Source organism: Chelonia mydas, chromosome 1 (genome assembly GCF_015237465.2).
Source record: "Chelonia mydas isolate rCheMyd1 chromosome 1, rCheMyd1.pri.v2, whole genome shotgun sequence".
Classification (NCBI taxonomy): domain Eukaryota; kingdom Metazoa; phylum Chordata; order Testudines; family Cheloniidae; genus Chelonia; species Chelonia mydas.
In genome coordinates this window covers 286,000,514-286,018,189 of record NC_057849.1, presented here as the reverse complement: position 1 = coordinate 286,018,189, position 17,676 = coordinate 286,000,514, and the positions used below count along the sequence as shown (strand labels likewise).

At 39.7% G+C, this 17,676-nt stretch overlaps 1 protein-coding gene across 1 annotated transcript in view; it reads left to right on the top strand.

The window, feature by feature from the left end:
• MSRB3 (methionine sulfoxide reductase B3) overlaps window positions 1-17,676 on the top strand; it is a 137,978-nt gene that overhangs the window by 64,933 nt on the left and 55,369 nt on the right. The window contains 1 exon segment of the mRNA XM_037887230.2: window positions 11,211-11,239. Coding sequence (XP_037743158.2) covers window positions 11,211-11,239 — 29 coding nt within the window.

Genomic DNA, 17,676 nt, shown 5'->3' with positions numbered 1-17,676 from the left:
GCTAGTGAAAGAAGAAACTCCATAATGCTGAAAACTGAAAATTTAGGCAAATAGGAATTTTTTTTCCCCAGATCTTCATCTGAAACCCACATTTGGCTCCTGCTGGGTGCCCATTAATTTTTTCTTTGCATCAGTGTAGCTTGTTAATATATAGATGTTTGAACTATGGACCCATTAGTTAGCCAGGAAGGAGACTGAAGCTTCAGTAATAATATTAACAAACTTCAACTTTTAACAGGTCTGATTTACGCTGTTTCATTACCATGTGACACGCAAGGTCAGGGAACATATGAATTTTGTGCCCAGATGAAAGACCTATTTTTTTGCTACATGCTTAAGATAGAATTTTATCTTTATCAATAGAAGAGATCAAAAGAAACAATTAAAACTCAACATCTCTCTTCATTTAAACTGCTGATACCACCACGGGTTTATGGAGAATGTGCTTTCACTTTTTCCACAGTCAGAAGGTGTCTCAAACTTAAAAAACAATATCGTTCCTTTAATTCCAATTGTTCCATCACTGAACTTCAGTCCAGACAGTCTCCCACATTGGAATATAGCTAAGGAAAGGGATGTGTGAGATACACAATGAGCAAGTCTCAGGAACTCACTTTTGTAAACCTCTGCCTCTAATATCTTCTACGCCAGACTTGAAAAATCTTTTGCTGTGCCATGTCTATTTGGTTTGCAGGATCTTTGGGATCTGTCACTTCATGGCAGTTCACAGAAAACTAGAACACCTATATCATTAAATGACTCTAGAAATGATGAATGACAAATCCAATCTGCTGTTTGTTTTCTCAGGACCAAGAATGTTAAGTGTTTTACTCTTAGCTTGATTTTTCAAGGAATTTCCCTTTTACCGTGCAAAAATAGCTTTTTCTCAGCAACCATGGCAGAAGGAGTTTAGAATGATCAGTGTCTTTCCTCAGAGACACACAACTGGAATTTTCACTCTGAAGTCACTTCCACAGAAGAAAATCTATAGTGAATTATTTATTAAACATCAGCATTGTGCTTGATACAAGAAGTAACAGACAGCCTATGCAAGAGAGACATAGTACAGACAAGATGCACTGGGAGGCCCCAGGAATTGACTAGTTTTTCCCCCTTAATATTATTGTTGTCTAAACTTCCAGTTCTGAGGTGCAAGAAAAGTCACCAAGTCTTAATAAATTGGCCACTCCTTCACTGCTACCTTTGCTGGCTTCTGAAAGGAATTCTCTTTGGCAAGGGTGTTAGCTAATCCCCTCCCATGTGGTGAAAGAAATAGTAATGTATTTATTTATTCATTTTATATATTTATTTGACTTTTGTGTGGCACTTCTGGCACCTCTCGACGTTTCCAAAGCAAACCATTAGAAATGCTAAATGCATTAATGCAGTATTTCAAGTAATTTAGTGGAGTCTTTCACAAAAATCCCATCGAACTCCCCCCAGCCATAGCCATAGCACAAGACCCATCTAAATCAGCTCTTAATCACCAGATTTCCATCATGCCATCTATAGGTGCCTAATCTCCCTAATTGCTTACAAAGAAAGGTATGCTCTGCAATGCATCCAGAAGGTTAACATATCCAGACTTGGGAAGCACAACCCTTCTTCTCACTTCCTCCAAAGCACTAACTTTATAATGGTCTTACCTAGATTAACCCTCGCCCAGCTCACTCCTAGTGCTTTTGGAAAGGTACTAAATTATTTGTTCCACTTTCCAGTCAGGCCTGATGTGATGGAAATAGAGCTATCATTAGCAGCTGGTTCATATTTCCTCACCAAGTTTTGTAATGGTCTCATATCCTCTCTGAATGGGAGGGAGTGATAAAACCAACTCCAGTAGTAACACTACATGAGAGAGCTGTTGGCGGGGACAAGCAATTGCCCCCAAATGGACAGGAGTAAACCAGAACCACTTGTCACTTCATGGGAATGGATGGAGTTGCTAACAAGCATCCCAACAAATTTTCATAGTCAACTGTATCAAAGATAGCTGCCAGATCTAATAAAATCAGCTCCCATAAATTAGCCTTCTCCATTGCGAGAAGAAAATGAGCAGCCACTGTTACCAATGTGGTTTCCATTCCAAACCCAGCTCGATGACCGGAGTGGTGAGACTCCAGGGAATCTGAGGATACCAGAAATTGCCAGAATTGATCTGCCCCAATCTGATCAGTGACCTTTCCCAAAAAAGGAAGATCAGGTTGATAGCTTGCAATTCCAACACAATTCTCAATACACCACAACAATCTTTCAAACTGTCTCATTACGGGTGGGGAGTATGGGTGGTTCCTTATACTTCTTGCAGGTTAGGGGACTTTGTAGTAAAGCATGCAATCAGAATCAGTCTGGAAAGAGCCAGCTCCAAACAAGGTAGGTGAGTTGTGCCTTGCTGTCTTAGGGAGCAGCCTGTGGTTTCTCTCTGGTTTTGGGTTCTTGTGCACTATTGTTCTGAATGGTAAGATATAAAGTAGTGTTATGTTGCAACCTTCCAGCAACTTATGTTTTTATCTAATTTATCAACTTATGGTATCATCTGATTTCTCATTGTGTATGCTATGAACATAACTGTCAGCATCAGGCAATGATTGCCTCTTGTGTCGTAAGTTGCAGGGTCATCTTTAAACAATGGTGACCTGTGAAGGTGAAGCCAGCCAAGAGTGTATTTTGGGGCTGTTGTATCAATGGAGTTGATACAGGTTGTTATGTATTTCCACCAAACTCTGCAAAGAGTGGTCTTTTGGCTGAACAGTATTCTTTCAGCGAGCCATCTGGAAACTCAGATTCAATAAGTTCCTGAGGGTTGAAAACCACAACGCAAGTCTTATGTCCCTGCAGGAAAGGAGCAATGCAACCCCTGGTTGCCAGAGGTGGTGATCAGTCTATGGGAGTAATTTCTACTTCCTACATCTCCAGTCCCGTATTCAATACTAGATCCATAATGTGACCAGCTATGTGTGTTAAACCAGAATCACCTCAGGCAGTCCCGGGTTTGTCATGGCAGCCATGAAATCCTGTGCTGATCCAGAAGGGAGATGGAGCAGCTGCCAATTGAATAGCTCTCCATTGGATGCCCCTCTGGTCACCCACTTCCCCCACAACCAAAGGCAAGTCAGAAGGCATACATTGGTCTAGGAGCTTCCCTGGCTATTGTGCTTTCTTCAGCCTGTTTCTCATTCTGGCAGCATTGATACCTAGTATAGTAGAGCAACACAACAAAAAGGTACAGTGCAAGGAAATGTTCTCTGTCAACAAGATAAAAGAATCCTGAAGAGGCTGATACACGAAGGGACTGCTGGAGAAAAGAAAATGGTCTTAGTGAGTCGTCAAAGACACTAGTCAGCATAGCCACTGTCTTGGTCTTCACAAAGTAATGAGTTATTTACCCCACAGTAAATTATAAAAATATCTTGATTTGATAGTGTAACCTTATTGGGAAAGGAAAGGGAAGAACTCTAAAACCATCATAAAATTTTAAAGGAGGTTTTCTAAATGCCAAGAAAGCTGATTTGGAATTATGAGCCACTTGTTGGAGTTCAGTTACAGAGAAGTCTGCAGGTGGAATCAGTTGTGCTTTCATCAGCAGGAATTGTGCAGTCCCTGAATGGGCTTCCAGGTAAAAGTAATGGGAGCAAGGACAGTGTGGACCAGAAAAAAGAGAAGAAAAGACACTAAATTTGAATTTTTTTCCAACTCCAAAAAATAAACCACTATATTGCTAGATAGTGGATTTAGTGTGTATGGGGAATTAGTGTTAGGTCAATTTTCTGTGTGGTACTCAATGTGAATTCCATCAGTGACTGAGTTTAGTTCCGAAAGAGATGAGGAATGCCCTGAATTTTCTGGTAGCATAGAGTAGTATTGCACTGGACGCTTCTAGGAAATGTACCAAATGGGAATATTTGTGCAAGAAAGGTACAGTTGAAATACAGTCGCACAGTTGGTGCCGTGACTCAGTTCACTAGCACTTGACACTAGCAAATGAACCCTTTGCCACAAGCAGGGGCGGCTCTACCTATTTTGCTGCCCCAAGCAGTCGCCGCCGAATTGCCGCCACCGCAACAGCAGCCGAGCTGCCGCCAAATTGCTGCCCCGGGACATGGACTGCTGCCCCATTCTCATTGCCACTCCAAGCAGCTGCTTGGAAAGCTGGTGCCTGGAGCTGGCCCTGGCCACAAGCCTGCGCTTTACCCAGTTTACAGGAGTCAGTGAGCAGCTACACAGCATGCCATTCCTGGAGTTTTCACATGCCATCTATGTCTTTTGTGGCAAGTTGGAAGAACAGTTTATTCTACAAGTCCTCAATAGCGCCTTAATGAAAGAATTACACAACTCTACTGATTAGTGAACAGGCTGAGCAAATCTTATTGATGCCTGCAGCTGCTTCAGCCCCCCTATTCCCAGCCTTGATCTCTAGCATGTGAGTACTGTCTCCCTTGGATGTAGCTACAGAGCTAATGGGGAAAGGCTTGATTCACTGTTTTTGTTTGGCAAGAGTGGCTTATAGGAGCTGCAGTAACTAGAGTAAATACAAATATGTAGAATTTGTAATAAGTGCATGGGTAACTTTAAATTCTTGATTTGCCAACCTCTTGGCAAACCTCATAAGTATTAGTTTAGATACCTTTAAAATGTGAGCAACAAGTATATGTATGTTTGCTAATAGACATGCAAACATCCAATTCCTGTAACATTTTCATATCTGTCTTAGGGATGGGCGAACCAGTTTAGAAAACTAACAGTAGATGTCCACTTTTCTCTGATTCCTGACGAGCCATATACAATTGTTAAAGTTGGTCTTGGTTTTTCTGTAACTCTGGCAAACTCTACCAGGCTGGCTGCTGCCTATAAATTTCATGGATGCTAAGACATCCTCGGCTAGTCCAGGAGCACATATAATTAGAATGTCAGCCACAATCTAGGAGGGCACTAAATCTGAGACTTCTCCCTTTGTACATTCCCTTGATGGAACATCACCAACAGTAGAGTGTTTTCTGGGGAAGATACAGGGAATTCGGGAATCGTATAGTCTGTTGGGTAGAGGAATTTGGAGAGGGTAGGACTTCCAGAACAGGAAGGATATGCCTGGAGTTGGAAGAAGGTGGTAGAAGAATGCGAAGCACCGTAAAGGACAAAGGAAGAGAAGAGAGACACTCTTCCTCCTCCCTCACCCCCAATACAAGTTGATTAATATTTCAGAACTCATCCAATCAAACTTATGAAATTGTTTAGTTTCACTATTATCAGTCACTACTGAGGTGCAAGCCCCTATTTAAAATGTTTAAGGGTAAGGTGTAATAAATGCCAAGATTTCTATGGATACTAATGACCACATTCTGTCCTGAGTTACCCATGTGTAGTACCCATGGACTTCAGTGGGAGTTTCATGTGTGTCTGAGGGCAAAATTTAGCTTTACATGCTTAGAAATGTCAAGTTTGTATCCTGTTTCCTGTGTTTTAAAACTCATGCCATCTTGGATTGACTACACATCAGCCCTGACTGGAAGAACTAGACTCTTCAGTCAGTCCTGGTTACTCTATGTTAAGTTTAGTCATATTTACTGTATCTAGCCTGACAGATAATTAGGCACAGTGAATAGGTATTGAACTACATAACAAGCTGCAGAAAATTCACATATGTTGTCTACAATAACATTAATATAAACATTGCGGGGAAATCATTCTGGAGTCACTCGCTTGACCACAGTTGAGTTAAAACTCTTCAGTTCAGCAGTTGAACACAAACACACACAATAACAACGTACATACAGTTAGTGAAGCTGTTTCTCTTACAGGCTGAGAAGGGAAGAGATTTTTTTTTCTTTTTTAAATACTTGGAAGGTGCTTAGATACCACAATAATGGGGTTGTATAAATCCCTGGATGGATAATTACACCAGGTATTAGTTTTCAATCCATGATGTTTTTTTTCCTTCTTTCTTTTTGGAAACTTGTCTTGTTGGTTAGGGTTTGGTGCATAAATAGGATTTGTGAGCATTTTTGGTTGAGGCACTGTCTATGCTTGGAAAGGAGATGAGGCTGCTGATAATACTTCTTATCTTAGTATTATCTGTATTTGGGAGAAAATGGGAAGAATGATTAGAGATTTTATTTCATTCTGCCTGCAGTGATCAGGACATCAGTTTGACTACAATTTGTCTGCTTGTATGCATGTTTTACATCTGTGTCTCCACGGCCATAGACAGTCTGGAGCAAAGTTTATTCACACAACCCTATGGAAAAGTAGAAAGTAATAAGTGAAGAAAGCTGGCCCATAGTTACCATTTATGTTTCCAACTCCAAACTTCCAACTTCTTGATCAACCAAAGCTCCATTTGGAGTGGTGTGAAATTGCTAATATTTCTCCAGCCAAAGCTATACCTGGTATTATTAGGGAAAGCAAAAAGATAGCCTGGTATCCATATAAAATATGAGTCCGAGGAAAAAGTACTGACAAACTGAAAGGGGTCAATGCTCTCTCTCTCCCTCCCTCTTGTAACTATTACAAGGAAAAGAGCTGTTGTAAAGATAGGAACTAAGGAGGCTGCCGCAGATGCTATTCAAGGAGGCAGTGAGCTTTATAGTATCTGTTCCCTGTGTTCATTTAATTCCAACTAAAACAAATCTCTCGCTCAGTTGTGAAGAAGGCTAAAGAATCTGATAGAGACTCAGACAGGGAAGGACAGAGGAAGAAAAATTAGTAATGGTGCTAATGTTGAGCTGCTGCAGAAGATTAGTGGAATTCTCTAGTAAAGACCTGTGGGCAATTCCCCCCCCCCCCGCCCCCCCGCATCCCAAAAAAACCTGCCCCACTGACAAATGGCACATCAATGCTCATATGCCAGATAGTCACAGTTGTATTTGTGCCACTACGGGTCCGTCTGCAATATGTGCCACAGGCCAGTTGTTGTTACATTTCAGTTATACACTGGAAGAATATACCACAAAGTCAACAGCACAGAAACATTTTGAGAGAGACGAGGTGGGTGAGGTAATATCTTTTAGTGGACCAACTTCTGTTGGTGAGAGAGACTTGGTTCTGAGCTCCAGAGAGCTCTTCTTCAGAATCATTTTGTGATTCTCACTGCTCAGTTTTGTTGGGAGAGAGGCTTCAGGGTCAAAACATCAGGTTTAAATCACCTAGGTGTTCTGGAACCACAGGTTCAGTTCCTCTCAAGGTTGATTTGCCTTTCATCTTTCCAAAGTAGATGAGGTGACTAACATGCAATTTATTGTGTTTGACCCTCAAAAGAGGCTTTCTCCACTCCCTGTGGATATTTATAGATCTCATGGCACCTTCCGTAAGAGTAAAGGGTTTGTCTGAATGTCCTTAGCTAACATTTCCCAATGCTCCAGTTTCACTATTTTTTGTTTTTCTGTGTTAGTAGTTTTGTTTGCTTGCCCTGCATTCCAGCATCATGCTATATGTTTATGGATTGTAAAGCACTTTGCGATGAAAGGCACTTTTATCAATGAACAACCGGAGCCATCCCTTGGGTATGGCGAATTGGAACGACAGCTCTGGGCTTTGCGCTTTTGGGGGCCCAGCAGGCCAGCGTGGTCGGTCCAGGAAGTGATGGGTCAGTTTTGGAAGAGACGGATTTGTCACTTCGACCCCAAGCCCTGCACCACCCTAGGGATGGCGCTGTGTACAACAGTATAATCTTCTGTTCCCTGTGTGTCTGAATGCTGCTGTTACTTTCAGAACATTCCCATAGGGCAAAGGAGAAGGGAATATACAGGAGGGATAAAAGATGAAGAATGAAAATCACAAGAGTTTTAGTTAAGCAATAGACTTATTACACTCAAGGAAAAACAAACAATGGAAACAATATTAAAAGTAGTTTACAAAGTGAGTATGTGGTTCCATGTCATAAATCTTGCTTTTCAGCATACTCAGATTGGAGCAAATAACAGAACCACAAAGTCCTTCCTGCTAGTTAATGTAATTTAGAAATGTTAACGTAATAAAGTCATAGGGAATATTTTTATTTTTAATAGAACAAGTTGTCCTCGGAACGAACTTCCGGGAATTTGTTTGATACCATCTCTGTTATTGGTGTTTCCTTATTCACAGTTTTAATGGCCATATGAACCTATTTTCTGATACGTTAATCTGCTGTATTGCAAGGGGAGAAATATAATGACTTTGAGGTGTAAGATGAAATCCTGGTTCCATTGAAGGCATTGGAAGCTTTGCTATTGCCTTCAATGGGACCAGCATTTTACCCCTAAATTCTAGCCGTACCTCTTTCAACCATTCGAAACAAAAACATCTTCTTAAATATCTTCCTTCTTGACATTTGAATCCTTCCATTCCTGGAGAATTGCTTTTTCAGTCTTTCCTCGAAGTCATTGCTTAGTTTTAGTGTCAGAGACACTTCATTATTCTTGACCTTTTTTCCCTTTTTCAATTCTTCAATCAATACCATTTCTGTAATACTGTGTTCTAAATTTTGCCCAGTACTCTAAGGTTTGGTCCCTGTAGCTCTCTCTACAGTGGTATAATGTTCTCTTATTAAATGATTTCTATGGCAACATCCCAGTGTTCTGTTTGCTTTCATAGCAACTGCTAGACATTAAGTTCTATTCATTTCTTAACCCAGATCGGTTTCCTGGTTTGCTGTCCTGTAATTTATGACTATTTAGAGCTTTAGTACTCATTACATTGCCCAGTGACCCCTGGCAACACCCCCCCCCCCACTTTCTGGCTTGGTGGTTGTTGCAGCAACTCACGGTGTGTTACATTTCACATGACACGGTGAATAATAGGTCTCCAGCCCAATCAAAAAGCCTAGTCCTGTTTCCAGCTTATGACATTACATATCAAGATAGCACTGGAGTGGCCATGCTGTGTAACGTCATGCAGTAAAAGCTGTTTCACGAAAGGAAAAAAGTAAAACCTGAAGCAACCCAATCACGAGAGAAGAACAAATACAGATGAAGTAGCATGTTTATTGCCACAAAATTAACCACTGAATAGAGCTAAAGAGAGACGAGATCTATACTGCATCTAGGTGGTGTTGATGAGAGCGAAAAGTGATTGTCTGTTTTTGATAAAAATGGTTTTGGAACGCATTTCCTCAGTCTACAAAATTTGCCCAAATTAAACGGGTGGGAAACCAGAGAACTTCAGTGAAGCTGTCCCACTATGGCCTTTTGGGATCCTGGCCCTCTTTAAGAAGAGAAGTTGCCCTGTTACCTCTATTTGGAAAATTATGCCATGTATGGGGCACATAGTCATTCTAGCACCTGCCAGCCATAGAAAAGCCTTGCTATTATCTTGGATCCCATATTCATATTAATTGTATTGATGCTCAGTAAGTCCAGGCATCTGAGGTGTTCAAATAACATGGTGATGGGTATGACCAAACTGCATAAATAGATACAGTGCAACTTGGTGAGAGTATGTTAAGCAAAATATACTGAATCTCTTTGTTTGGAATTGCTCTGTATTTTTTTTCTTTTGGTATGAAAAGAAATTCTGTGGGAATACCCATTGTAAGTCACATGCATAAATGTTTGCAAGAGCAGGCCTTTCCACTCCAGTATAAAAAAGGAACTAAAATAGAGTGTTAACTGCGCAGCTTTTCCCATTGTGTTGATTTTGAATGTTTCTGAATTACATGTTTTCTTTGTTTAATGCTTCTGTTAGCTCTTGATAAAAATGAATAAGAATGTGTTTCTGCTGTAAGTATCAGAAAATATCATTGTATTTTCTTCTCCACTCCATCCTTTGAGTGAGGTTTTCATTTAAACTGTGCAAGAAGGAGAAAATGGGGAGAAGTGGGAAGGGAAAAGGGAGGCTGGTACATTTCTAGTTTCCTTTTTGATTAACTCACCCCCTCCCTTTCTCTTGCTTTCCCCCTATACTTCCATAAATATTCATTGTGTACATTTGTCCAATTTTCTTGAATGTAGAGGATTAACATTAATTTACTCTTATAGGTTCTCACCTTACGATTATCTTGACATTGTTTTTAGACATGTCAAAGTCTGTCTATCTATCTATATTTTGTTCCTATACTTTAGTTATTTTTCATAAAGCAAGGTTGTAACTTCCAAAGCCATCCCAGCATCCTGTCACAGATTAAAAGAGCCAAATGTTTTATTTCTCTCTTGATTAAATGCATTTCCCCAAAAAGTCTTTCTGCCAGTTAACTTCCTCTAACAGGACTCCTGCTGGTCAGTTCTTGTATCTTGCTGTGGCAGCTGTGAGCATATATACAACTGATTGAGCGATATACATCTGACTGGAGCATGCCCGCTAATTGGTTTGAGAGATAGATATAGACAATGCTGTCTTATAGCTGCTTGTTCAGATAGACCCAGTGGTAGGGTTAATTCTGCTTGACAGCACATCAGCAGCATCTTGAGAATAATTACCCAACTTAAGTTTTCCCACAGCTGAACTGAGAGCTTCAAAGGCTTCTGAATTTACAACTATTATTAACCTATATCTGAAACATAATGTTCCCACAAGGGCTAGACTATTTCTCCTTATTAAATGTACAGGTTATTAGGTTCATTTGCTATGTGCTAAGCACTTAGAAGACAATACTCCTTGTTAGAGAGTGAAAATCTGTAGTACGCAACAAGGAGGATAATTGTGCATCTAGCACACATCATTATCTTTGCTAAGACATCAAAATCCGTTCAACTTGTGTTTAAAGAGAACAGAACTATTTTTTTCTATTTGCAGAATGAATAAATTAAAGACACACAAAAATCCTTCATAAGATGTTCTCCAACTAAATACTGATCGTTGTATACAATACATATGATATTAATGAAATAGTATCTGGTTCAAAAATAGATTAGAAACGTTCATGAATATATGGAATCCTGTTAATGACTTTTTGAAAATTAAAATGAATTAGAACAATATGTATTTCATAACTACAAGTATGTGCTGTAATTCATAGTTATATAACTTAATCCTGTTTTTATATTTACATCCTGTGTTTGGTTTCCCTTGTGCGTTTTTTTTTCTTTTAAAATTTCTCTTCTTTATATCTGTACATTGTGCAAATCCAATAAAAGTATTAAACATGAAAAGCAGCATTTGGGATTAAAATTGATTTGCATGCGTGAATTATTAAAACACAGAGGTATGCCTACTTCTTAAATACAGTAGTTTTTTCCTCTTGTCAACTAGTTTCCGTGATTAAAAGCAGTTCTTATAATGTAAATTCTTTTTGCTTCCCTTTGCAGGTCAGAAACAAAGTTTGACTCCAATTCAGGTATGTTCAGATTTACAATGTCATGCTGAATACACTGTATTCATGTTATACTCATCAGACTAATTTATCAGTTTTGCTTCAATTTTAATGAGACTGAGGCAGGCCAATCTTGAAAAGGATCTGAGTTTTCTCACCACCTAAGAATAGCATTGTTATCACTGATGCCTTTAATTCATTCTCTTCATTGGTTCATATCTTCTTTTACTTTCTTCTTTTTACCTTGAGGTGATCACCAGGAAGCCATTATTTTGCAGTAGGTTTTAACTGATCCATCTTTAAAAAAAAAAAAAAAAAAAATCATGATAAAAAGTAAAGCAAGCGGAGGAGAGGGAGAGCTTGGTAATTATCATTACCTTTAAAAAAATTTTTTTTCTTCCTCGTGGACAAAGACATTTCATGGGAATTTGAATTTTGTGCAGCCTGTATGTCAAGAAGCAGGTGATTTGTTGTGAAATTTTCATGACAGATGCATATACACAATGCATGCCAGACCAGTCTGCAGACTTCTCTATAGTAGGTTTACCAACAGGCAATCTCTCTCAACTTACCTTTTTCGAGAATTTTAATGTGTTACAGGGAAAAAAGCGAAGGTCAGTATAACAGATTCATGTGTATCTAACAAGACAAAACACACAAAGCAGCAAACAGAACTGTTTTCTCCAAATGGGGATGGTGAAAGCAGACTGCCACTTGTTAAGCTACTTCTACCCGGGTTTTTGTTTGTTGAAGTTATAAAATAGTATGCCCTTAAATTGTAAAAGTAATTTCTTATACTGAGAGCAGCTGAAATGTCTATTACTTGAGTCAGTCACTCAAAAATACACATCTTAGTTAAGAAGGAAAATATTATTTTAAATAGAAAAACAATATTAATATAATCTCAGAGCAGTCTTGTAATTAAGTTAATGTTACCCCATGAATTTATTTAATGCAGGGGTTGAAATTATTATACTTATGAAAACTTTACAATGTTAGTGACCTAGAAGTCTCTCAGAAATGACATATTTCCTTTCTTCCCATTTACAGCAGTGATCTCAATTTGAATTGTGAGGTACCTGTACTATTTTCCCTTTTCTTTTTACACTGGACTGTATCTTTGCAGCAGCCAGTATAGGGTGTGAAATCTGAAGAGTGAAGCACTTACAAGACCCAATTCATGATTTGTATTTAATTGAGTGATATTGTTGTGGTTTTAATTAATGTTGTTGTGTTTGGGGTTCCTAGTTGCAGATATGGCTCAAGGGAGGTAAATGCTCATTTTGGTGCCCATGGCTTGTAAATATGTAATGGAAGGGCAGGGTAGTTTTAAATGTTTTCTGAAGTATTTTTTTATAAAACTACTTAAAGATGGCATGGAACATAACTACCAATTGTTACTCTTCCTTGTTGACTAATTGGAATGAAAATGCTCGTTAAAGAATTCCCCTTTGCAATGAATATGTTTAAGGTATGAACAAGGATGCTGGCATTCTGTATGGTTTTGTTCTTTCTCTCCTGATGGGCAATATTTACCATGCTTTTTCTTTAGAGTGACTACGCTGGGAATAGAAAGAGGGTAGAGGCATAGAAAGCTTAGTGGGATACTGACGCCACCTCGTAGTCATGCCAGAGAGCTGCTTTGAACATTCAGCCAGTCACCATGCTTGGGAAATCCCCTACTTCTGGTATGAATGTGTCTTCAACATGGACAGATATAGTAGCACCCACCTTTAACACCATGATGTATGTGCCTTCATCCTGAAATGTGTAAAGTTGGTCTGTTGCCTGGCGATCTGTCTACTTTTGAAGGGCTGCTCCTACATGGTAATGATGATGGCTTCAACTGTTAAATTAAGGGCTACCTTCAGTTCCTTAGTGGAAGCTTGAGGGAAATATTTGTCTGCTACTATTTTGACATCCTCTTTTTCTATTTGAAGTCCAAGTGCTGTGATTTCTCAGCAAGCCATGGTCTGGAACAAGTTTGCAGGAAGGAAACATTCTTGTTTCTTCATCTCATTTTTCATATCAAAGTCCTTCCTGTTTTGTGGAGAAATGAGAAGGAGATGAGTGGTGGGATATATATAGGGCCCTACAAAATTCACAGTCCATTTTGGTCAATTTCATGGTCATAGGATTTTAAAAATCATAAATTTCATGATTTCAGCTATTGGAATCTGAAATTTCACAGTGTTGTAATTTTAGGGGTCCTAAAGGAGTTGTGGGTGGGGGGGTCGCAAGGTTATTGTAGGGGGGTTGTGGTACTGCTACCCTTTCTTCTGCGCTGCTGCTGGCGGTGGTGCTGCCTTCAGAGCTGGGCAGCTGGAGGGCGGCAGCTGCTGGCCTGGAGCCCAGCTCTGAAGGCAGAGCCACCACGAGCAGCAGCACTGAAGTAAGGATGGCCTGGTATGGTACTGCCACCCTTCCTTCTGCGCTGCTGCCTGCAGAACTGGGCCCTTAGTCAGCAGCCGCCACTGTCCAGCTCTGAAGGCAGCAGTGCAGAAGTAAGGACGGCATGGTATGATATTGCCACCCTTACTTCTGCACTGCTGCTGGCAGGGCGCTGCCTTCAGAGTTGGGTGCCCAGCTAACAGCTGCCGCTCTCCAGACACCCAGATCTGAGGGCAGCACAGAAGTAAGGGTGGCAATACAATGACCCCCCTAAAATAACCTGGTGACCCTCCTGCAAATCCCTTTTGGATCAGGACCCCCAATTTGAGAAACGCTGGTCTCCCCTGTGAAATCTGTATAGATAGAGTAAAAGAACACAAAAGACCAGATTTCACTGGGGGAGACCAGATTTCACGGTCTGTGGCATGTTTTTCATGGGCACAAATTTGGTAGGGCCGTAGATACGTACTTTTCTTGAATACTTTTGTTTCCATCAGGCTAATTTGGTGGCTAAGCTTCCCTTTTTCTGATTTGTCCTTAGCGTCACAGACCGGGAGTGTATTTTCTTTCCTTGTCAAGCAAATAGAACAGATTGGGGGAGTCCTGACTTGCTCCCTATGCAGTCATCATTTTGAGATGGATAAGTGTGTCTGGTTGTGTCCTTTGGACTCAACGTGAGGGACAACTGCCTGGATTGGTAGTTGGAGCCAGAGTAAGGGTGCTTATGGCTTACCCTCAGAAAAGATCCCATGCTTCCCAGCTCTGGGCACAGGGCTGACCTTTCAAGAGGAAGCCATCTTTGCTCTCTTTATAGTTAAAAATTTCCCACTGTGGCAGAGGAAGGGGAAAATAAAGTCGTTCAAATTCTGTCATTTAAACAGGCTAGAAAAACTGTAGTGCCACATCAGAAAATTATTTTTTTGTGGGGTGGTGTATTGAGGAGAGATGGCCTTGCTGGTGTGTCTTTGAAGGAGGCTGAGGACAGGAGCCCTCAGCCTACAGTGCTTCTGGCCCTGGAGACAGGACATTCTTGTTTGCTGACTGACAACTCCATAATTGCCTCAAAAACCAGTTGGAGAACACTTCAATCTCTCTGGTCACTCGATTACAGACCTAAAAGTGGCAATACTTCAACAAAAAAACTTCAGAAACAGACTCCAAAGAGAGACTGCTGAATTGGAATTAATTTGCAAACTGGATACAATTAACTTAGGCTTGAATAGAGACTGGGAGTGGATGTGTCATTACACAAAGTAAAACTATTTCCCCATGTTTATCTCCCCCCGCTGTTCCTCAGACGTTCTTGTCAGCTGCTGGAAATGGCCCACCTTGATTATCACTACAAAAGGTTTCTCCCCCCCCGGCCCTCCGGCTCTCCTGCTGGTAATAGCTCACCTTAAGTTATCACTCTGGTTACAGTGTGTATGGTAACACCCATTGTTTCATGTTCTCTGTGTATATAAATCTCCCCACTGTATTTTCCACTGAATGCATCCAATGAAGTGAGCTGTAGCTCACGGAAGCTTATGCTCAAATAAATTTGTGAGTCTCTAAGGTGCCACAAGTACTCCTTTTCTTTTTATAATTGCCTCAGTGCCTTAAAGGGGAAGGAGCCGTTCATAAATACTTGACTGCTGGACCTGTTTTGACTGAGAACTAGTACTGATGATGTTGTAATGACCTATATTTACCCCTTGTAATGTAAACACAATAATGGTCACGTGAGAGTTTGTGGTGAATATCTTTTGAAAAAGAGATTCTACCTTGTGAAATAGATAAATATACTTGTTTTGATGCCTATGATGCAAGTCAGTATGGGTAGAATTCTTTTGATTGAATAATAAAGAATCCCGGCTATTGGAACCTGGTACTCTGTTACCCTGTGATTGCAGTAACTTTCATGTGCGTACGTTGTATGTATTTGGTGGGATGGGAAGAATGGAAACTATTCTTGAAGTGCAAAAATCTACTGTAGGGGAAGAAGGGGAAAATTTCCTTCTGTTCCTTTCCTAGCAACATGTGTGAAAATATTGAAAAATAAAGAAGACATGACTCTTTTTTTTTTTCCGAAGCTGGCACAAAGTCTGGAATGTAGCTTTTAAAAAAAAAGTCTAATATGTTCATTGTAAATTCAGACTTTGGAAGCATTGTACAACACTGAAATATTAGGCAACCATTGTCAAAGGAAGATTAATTTGAACTTGAACATTTAACTTAAAAGTGTGCTGTAAAATTTCTGTATTGATGATTAGTATTTATCATGTAAATAGCTATAACATCTGCACAGAACACATAGTTTTCATCCTCGTGACTAAAAAATTTGTCTGAAACTTTTTTGTGTGCTAATTTTGTATCTTTATCAAGGGCAAAATTTTCCCTCCAAGAACATGAAATTAGCTTCATGCCGTAAATGTTCTTATGTGACAAAATGATTGTGGTTTACTTTTATATCATGGTATTATGGATTTAAATAATATTTAAATAATTTTAATACAATAGATTTTTTGCTTTAATATATATAAGAAATACTTTAAAAATATAGTATTTGTCTTTCTGTTCTCTCAAAATTGCCATTCATCATAGTAACCCATGAAAAACAAAGCTGAGAATATGTCCTTGGCATTTGGTATGGTATCATTTAGATGATTATGATAATTAATTAATTAATTAATTAATTAATTGTATAGAGACCCCATTGTGCTAGGTGATTGTTCCAAAATGCCACCTGAATTTCCAACCAATGTGACCATTCTCTTGTTGTAGATCAATATCATGCTGTTGGCAGTAAATTAGATCTGATTAATGTTGTGTAGACTTGTAGCGATATATCTGACACACATCTGAAGGATTTTAAATTAAGGGAAATGTCAATCTTAGTAATAAAATAATAACACTTAGTATTTATATAACATTCTTAATCTGTAGATCTCAAAGCAGATAGCTAAGTATCATTATCCCCATTTTACTAGTGGGGAACCAGAGTTACAGAGAGGTGGAGTAAGTTGCCAGTGTTACACAGTGTGAGAACCACAGAGTCAGAATAAATCTCAAGTCTCCTTACTCCCTGTTTGTGGCCTTATCTGTTGAACTGTGCTACAGTTTATAAACAGTGTAGCTGACAAGTAGCCACATCACTGTGAAGTCAGATTTGTTCTGCTCAAGAGAAAAACGTCACTTTATGTTGGCAGATACTTACAGATGGCCTAGACTGTGTAGAGAGTTGTATGATTATTATGATAGTGCTCAGATGTCCTGATCATGACCAGCGACCCATTGCACTAGGTGCAGCACAAACATAAAAGTAGTTTCTCTCCCCAAGAGCTTACAAATTGTCTAGTGTGCTACACTTAAGGAAATGCCACAATAGAACTGGGAATTTCATTTTTCTTGATCAACTGGCCAATCCATAACCACTTCATTCTGCTTGTGGGGTTTTTACCCACCTGGTTCTCCTTTGTCACTGAGCAGAAAGCAGGCCACCCCACTGGATAAGAACTCATAGGTTATTGTGAGACCGGCTGAACTGAGTGGGAGTAAAAGGCAGAAGTGCATTCATGTGTTTGAAGGAGGGGCCAATCCTTTCTTCACTTAGGGCATCAGGAATCATTGCTTTACAATGAGTCTCTTGCATATAAATTGGATTGTGAGTGTGTCATGAACAGGTGATTTAACAGAAAAGAGAGACAGGCATGCATGTCTGGTGGTATATGGGGAGAGTTTTAATGTGCTGTATGGAATGGATTGTAAAATATAAGAATTGTGTACATGGCCCTTTTTCACTCTCTATAATGTGTATATTTCAGGTGATCATTGCGCACGCTTTGTTGGTAATAGTAAAGTACCCAAAAAACAACCTTAGTTTGATGGTATCACCGAAGAGAACTTCTCTTGTAGAACCTTTAGCTACCACTTAGTTTTTCCTCTGGTTGTTTTTCTGTCGATTTTTTTTTTTTTTTTCCCCCATCAGGAAACCTGCCTCTCCTCCATATGTTCTCCTGGAACTGCAACTCAGAGTTCAAGTGTCACATTAGCAGGAACTTCCCTAATTTAATTACAAAAGAGGCAGAAGT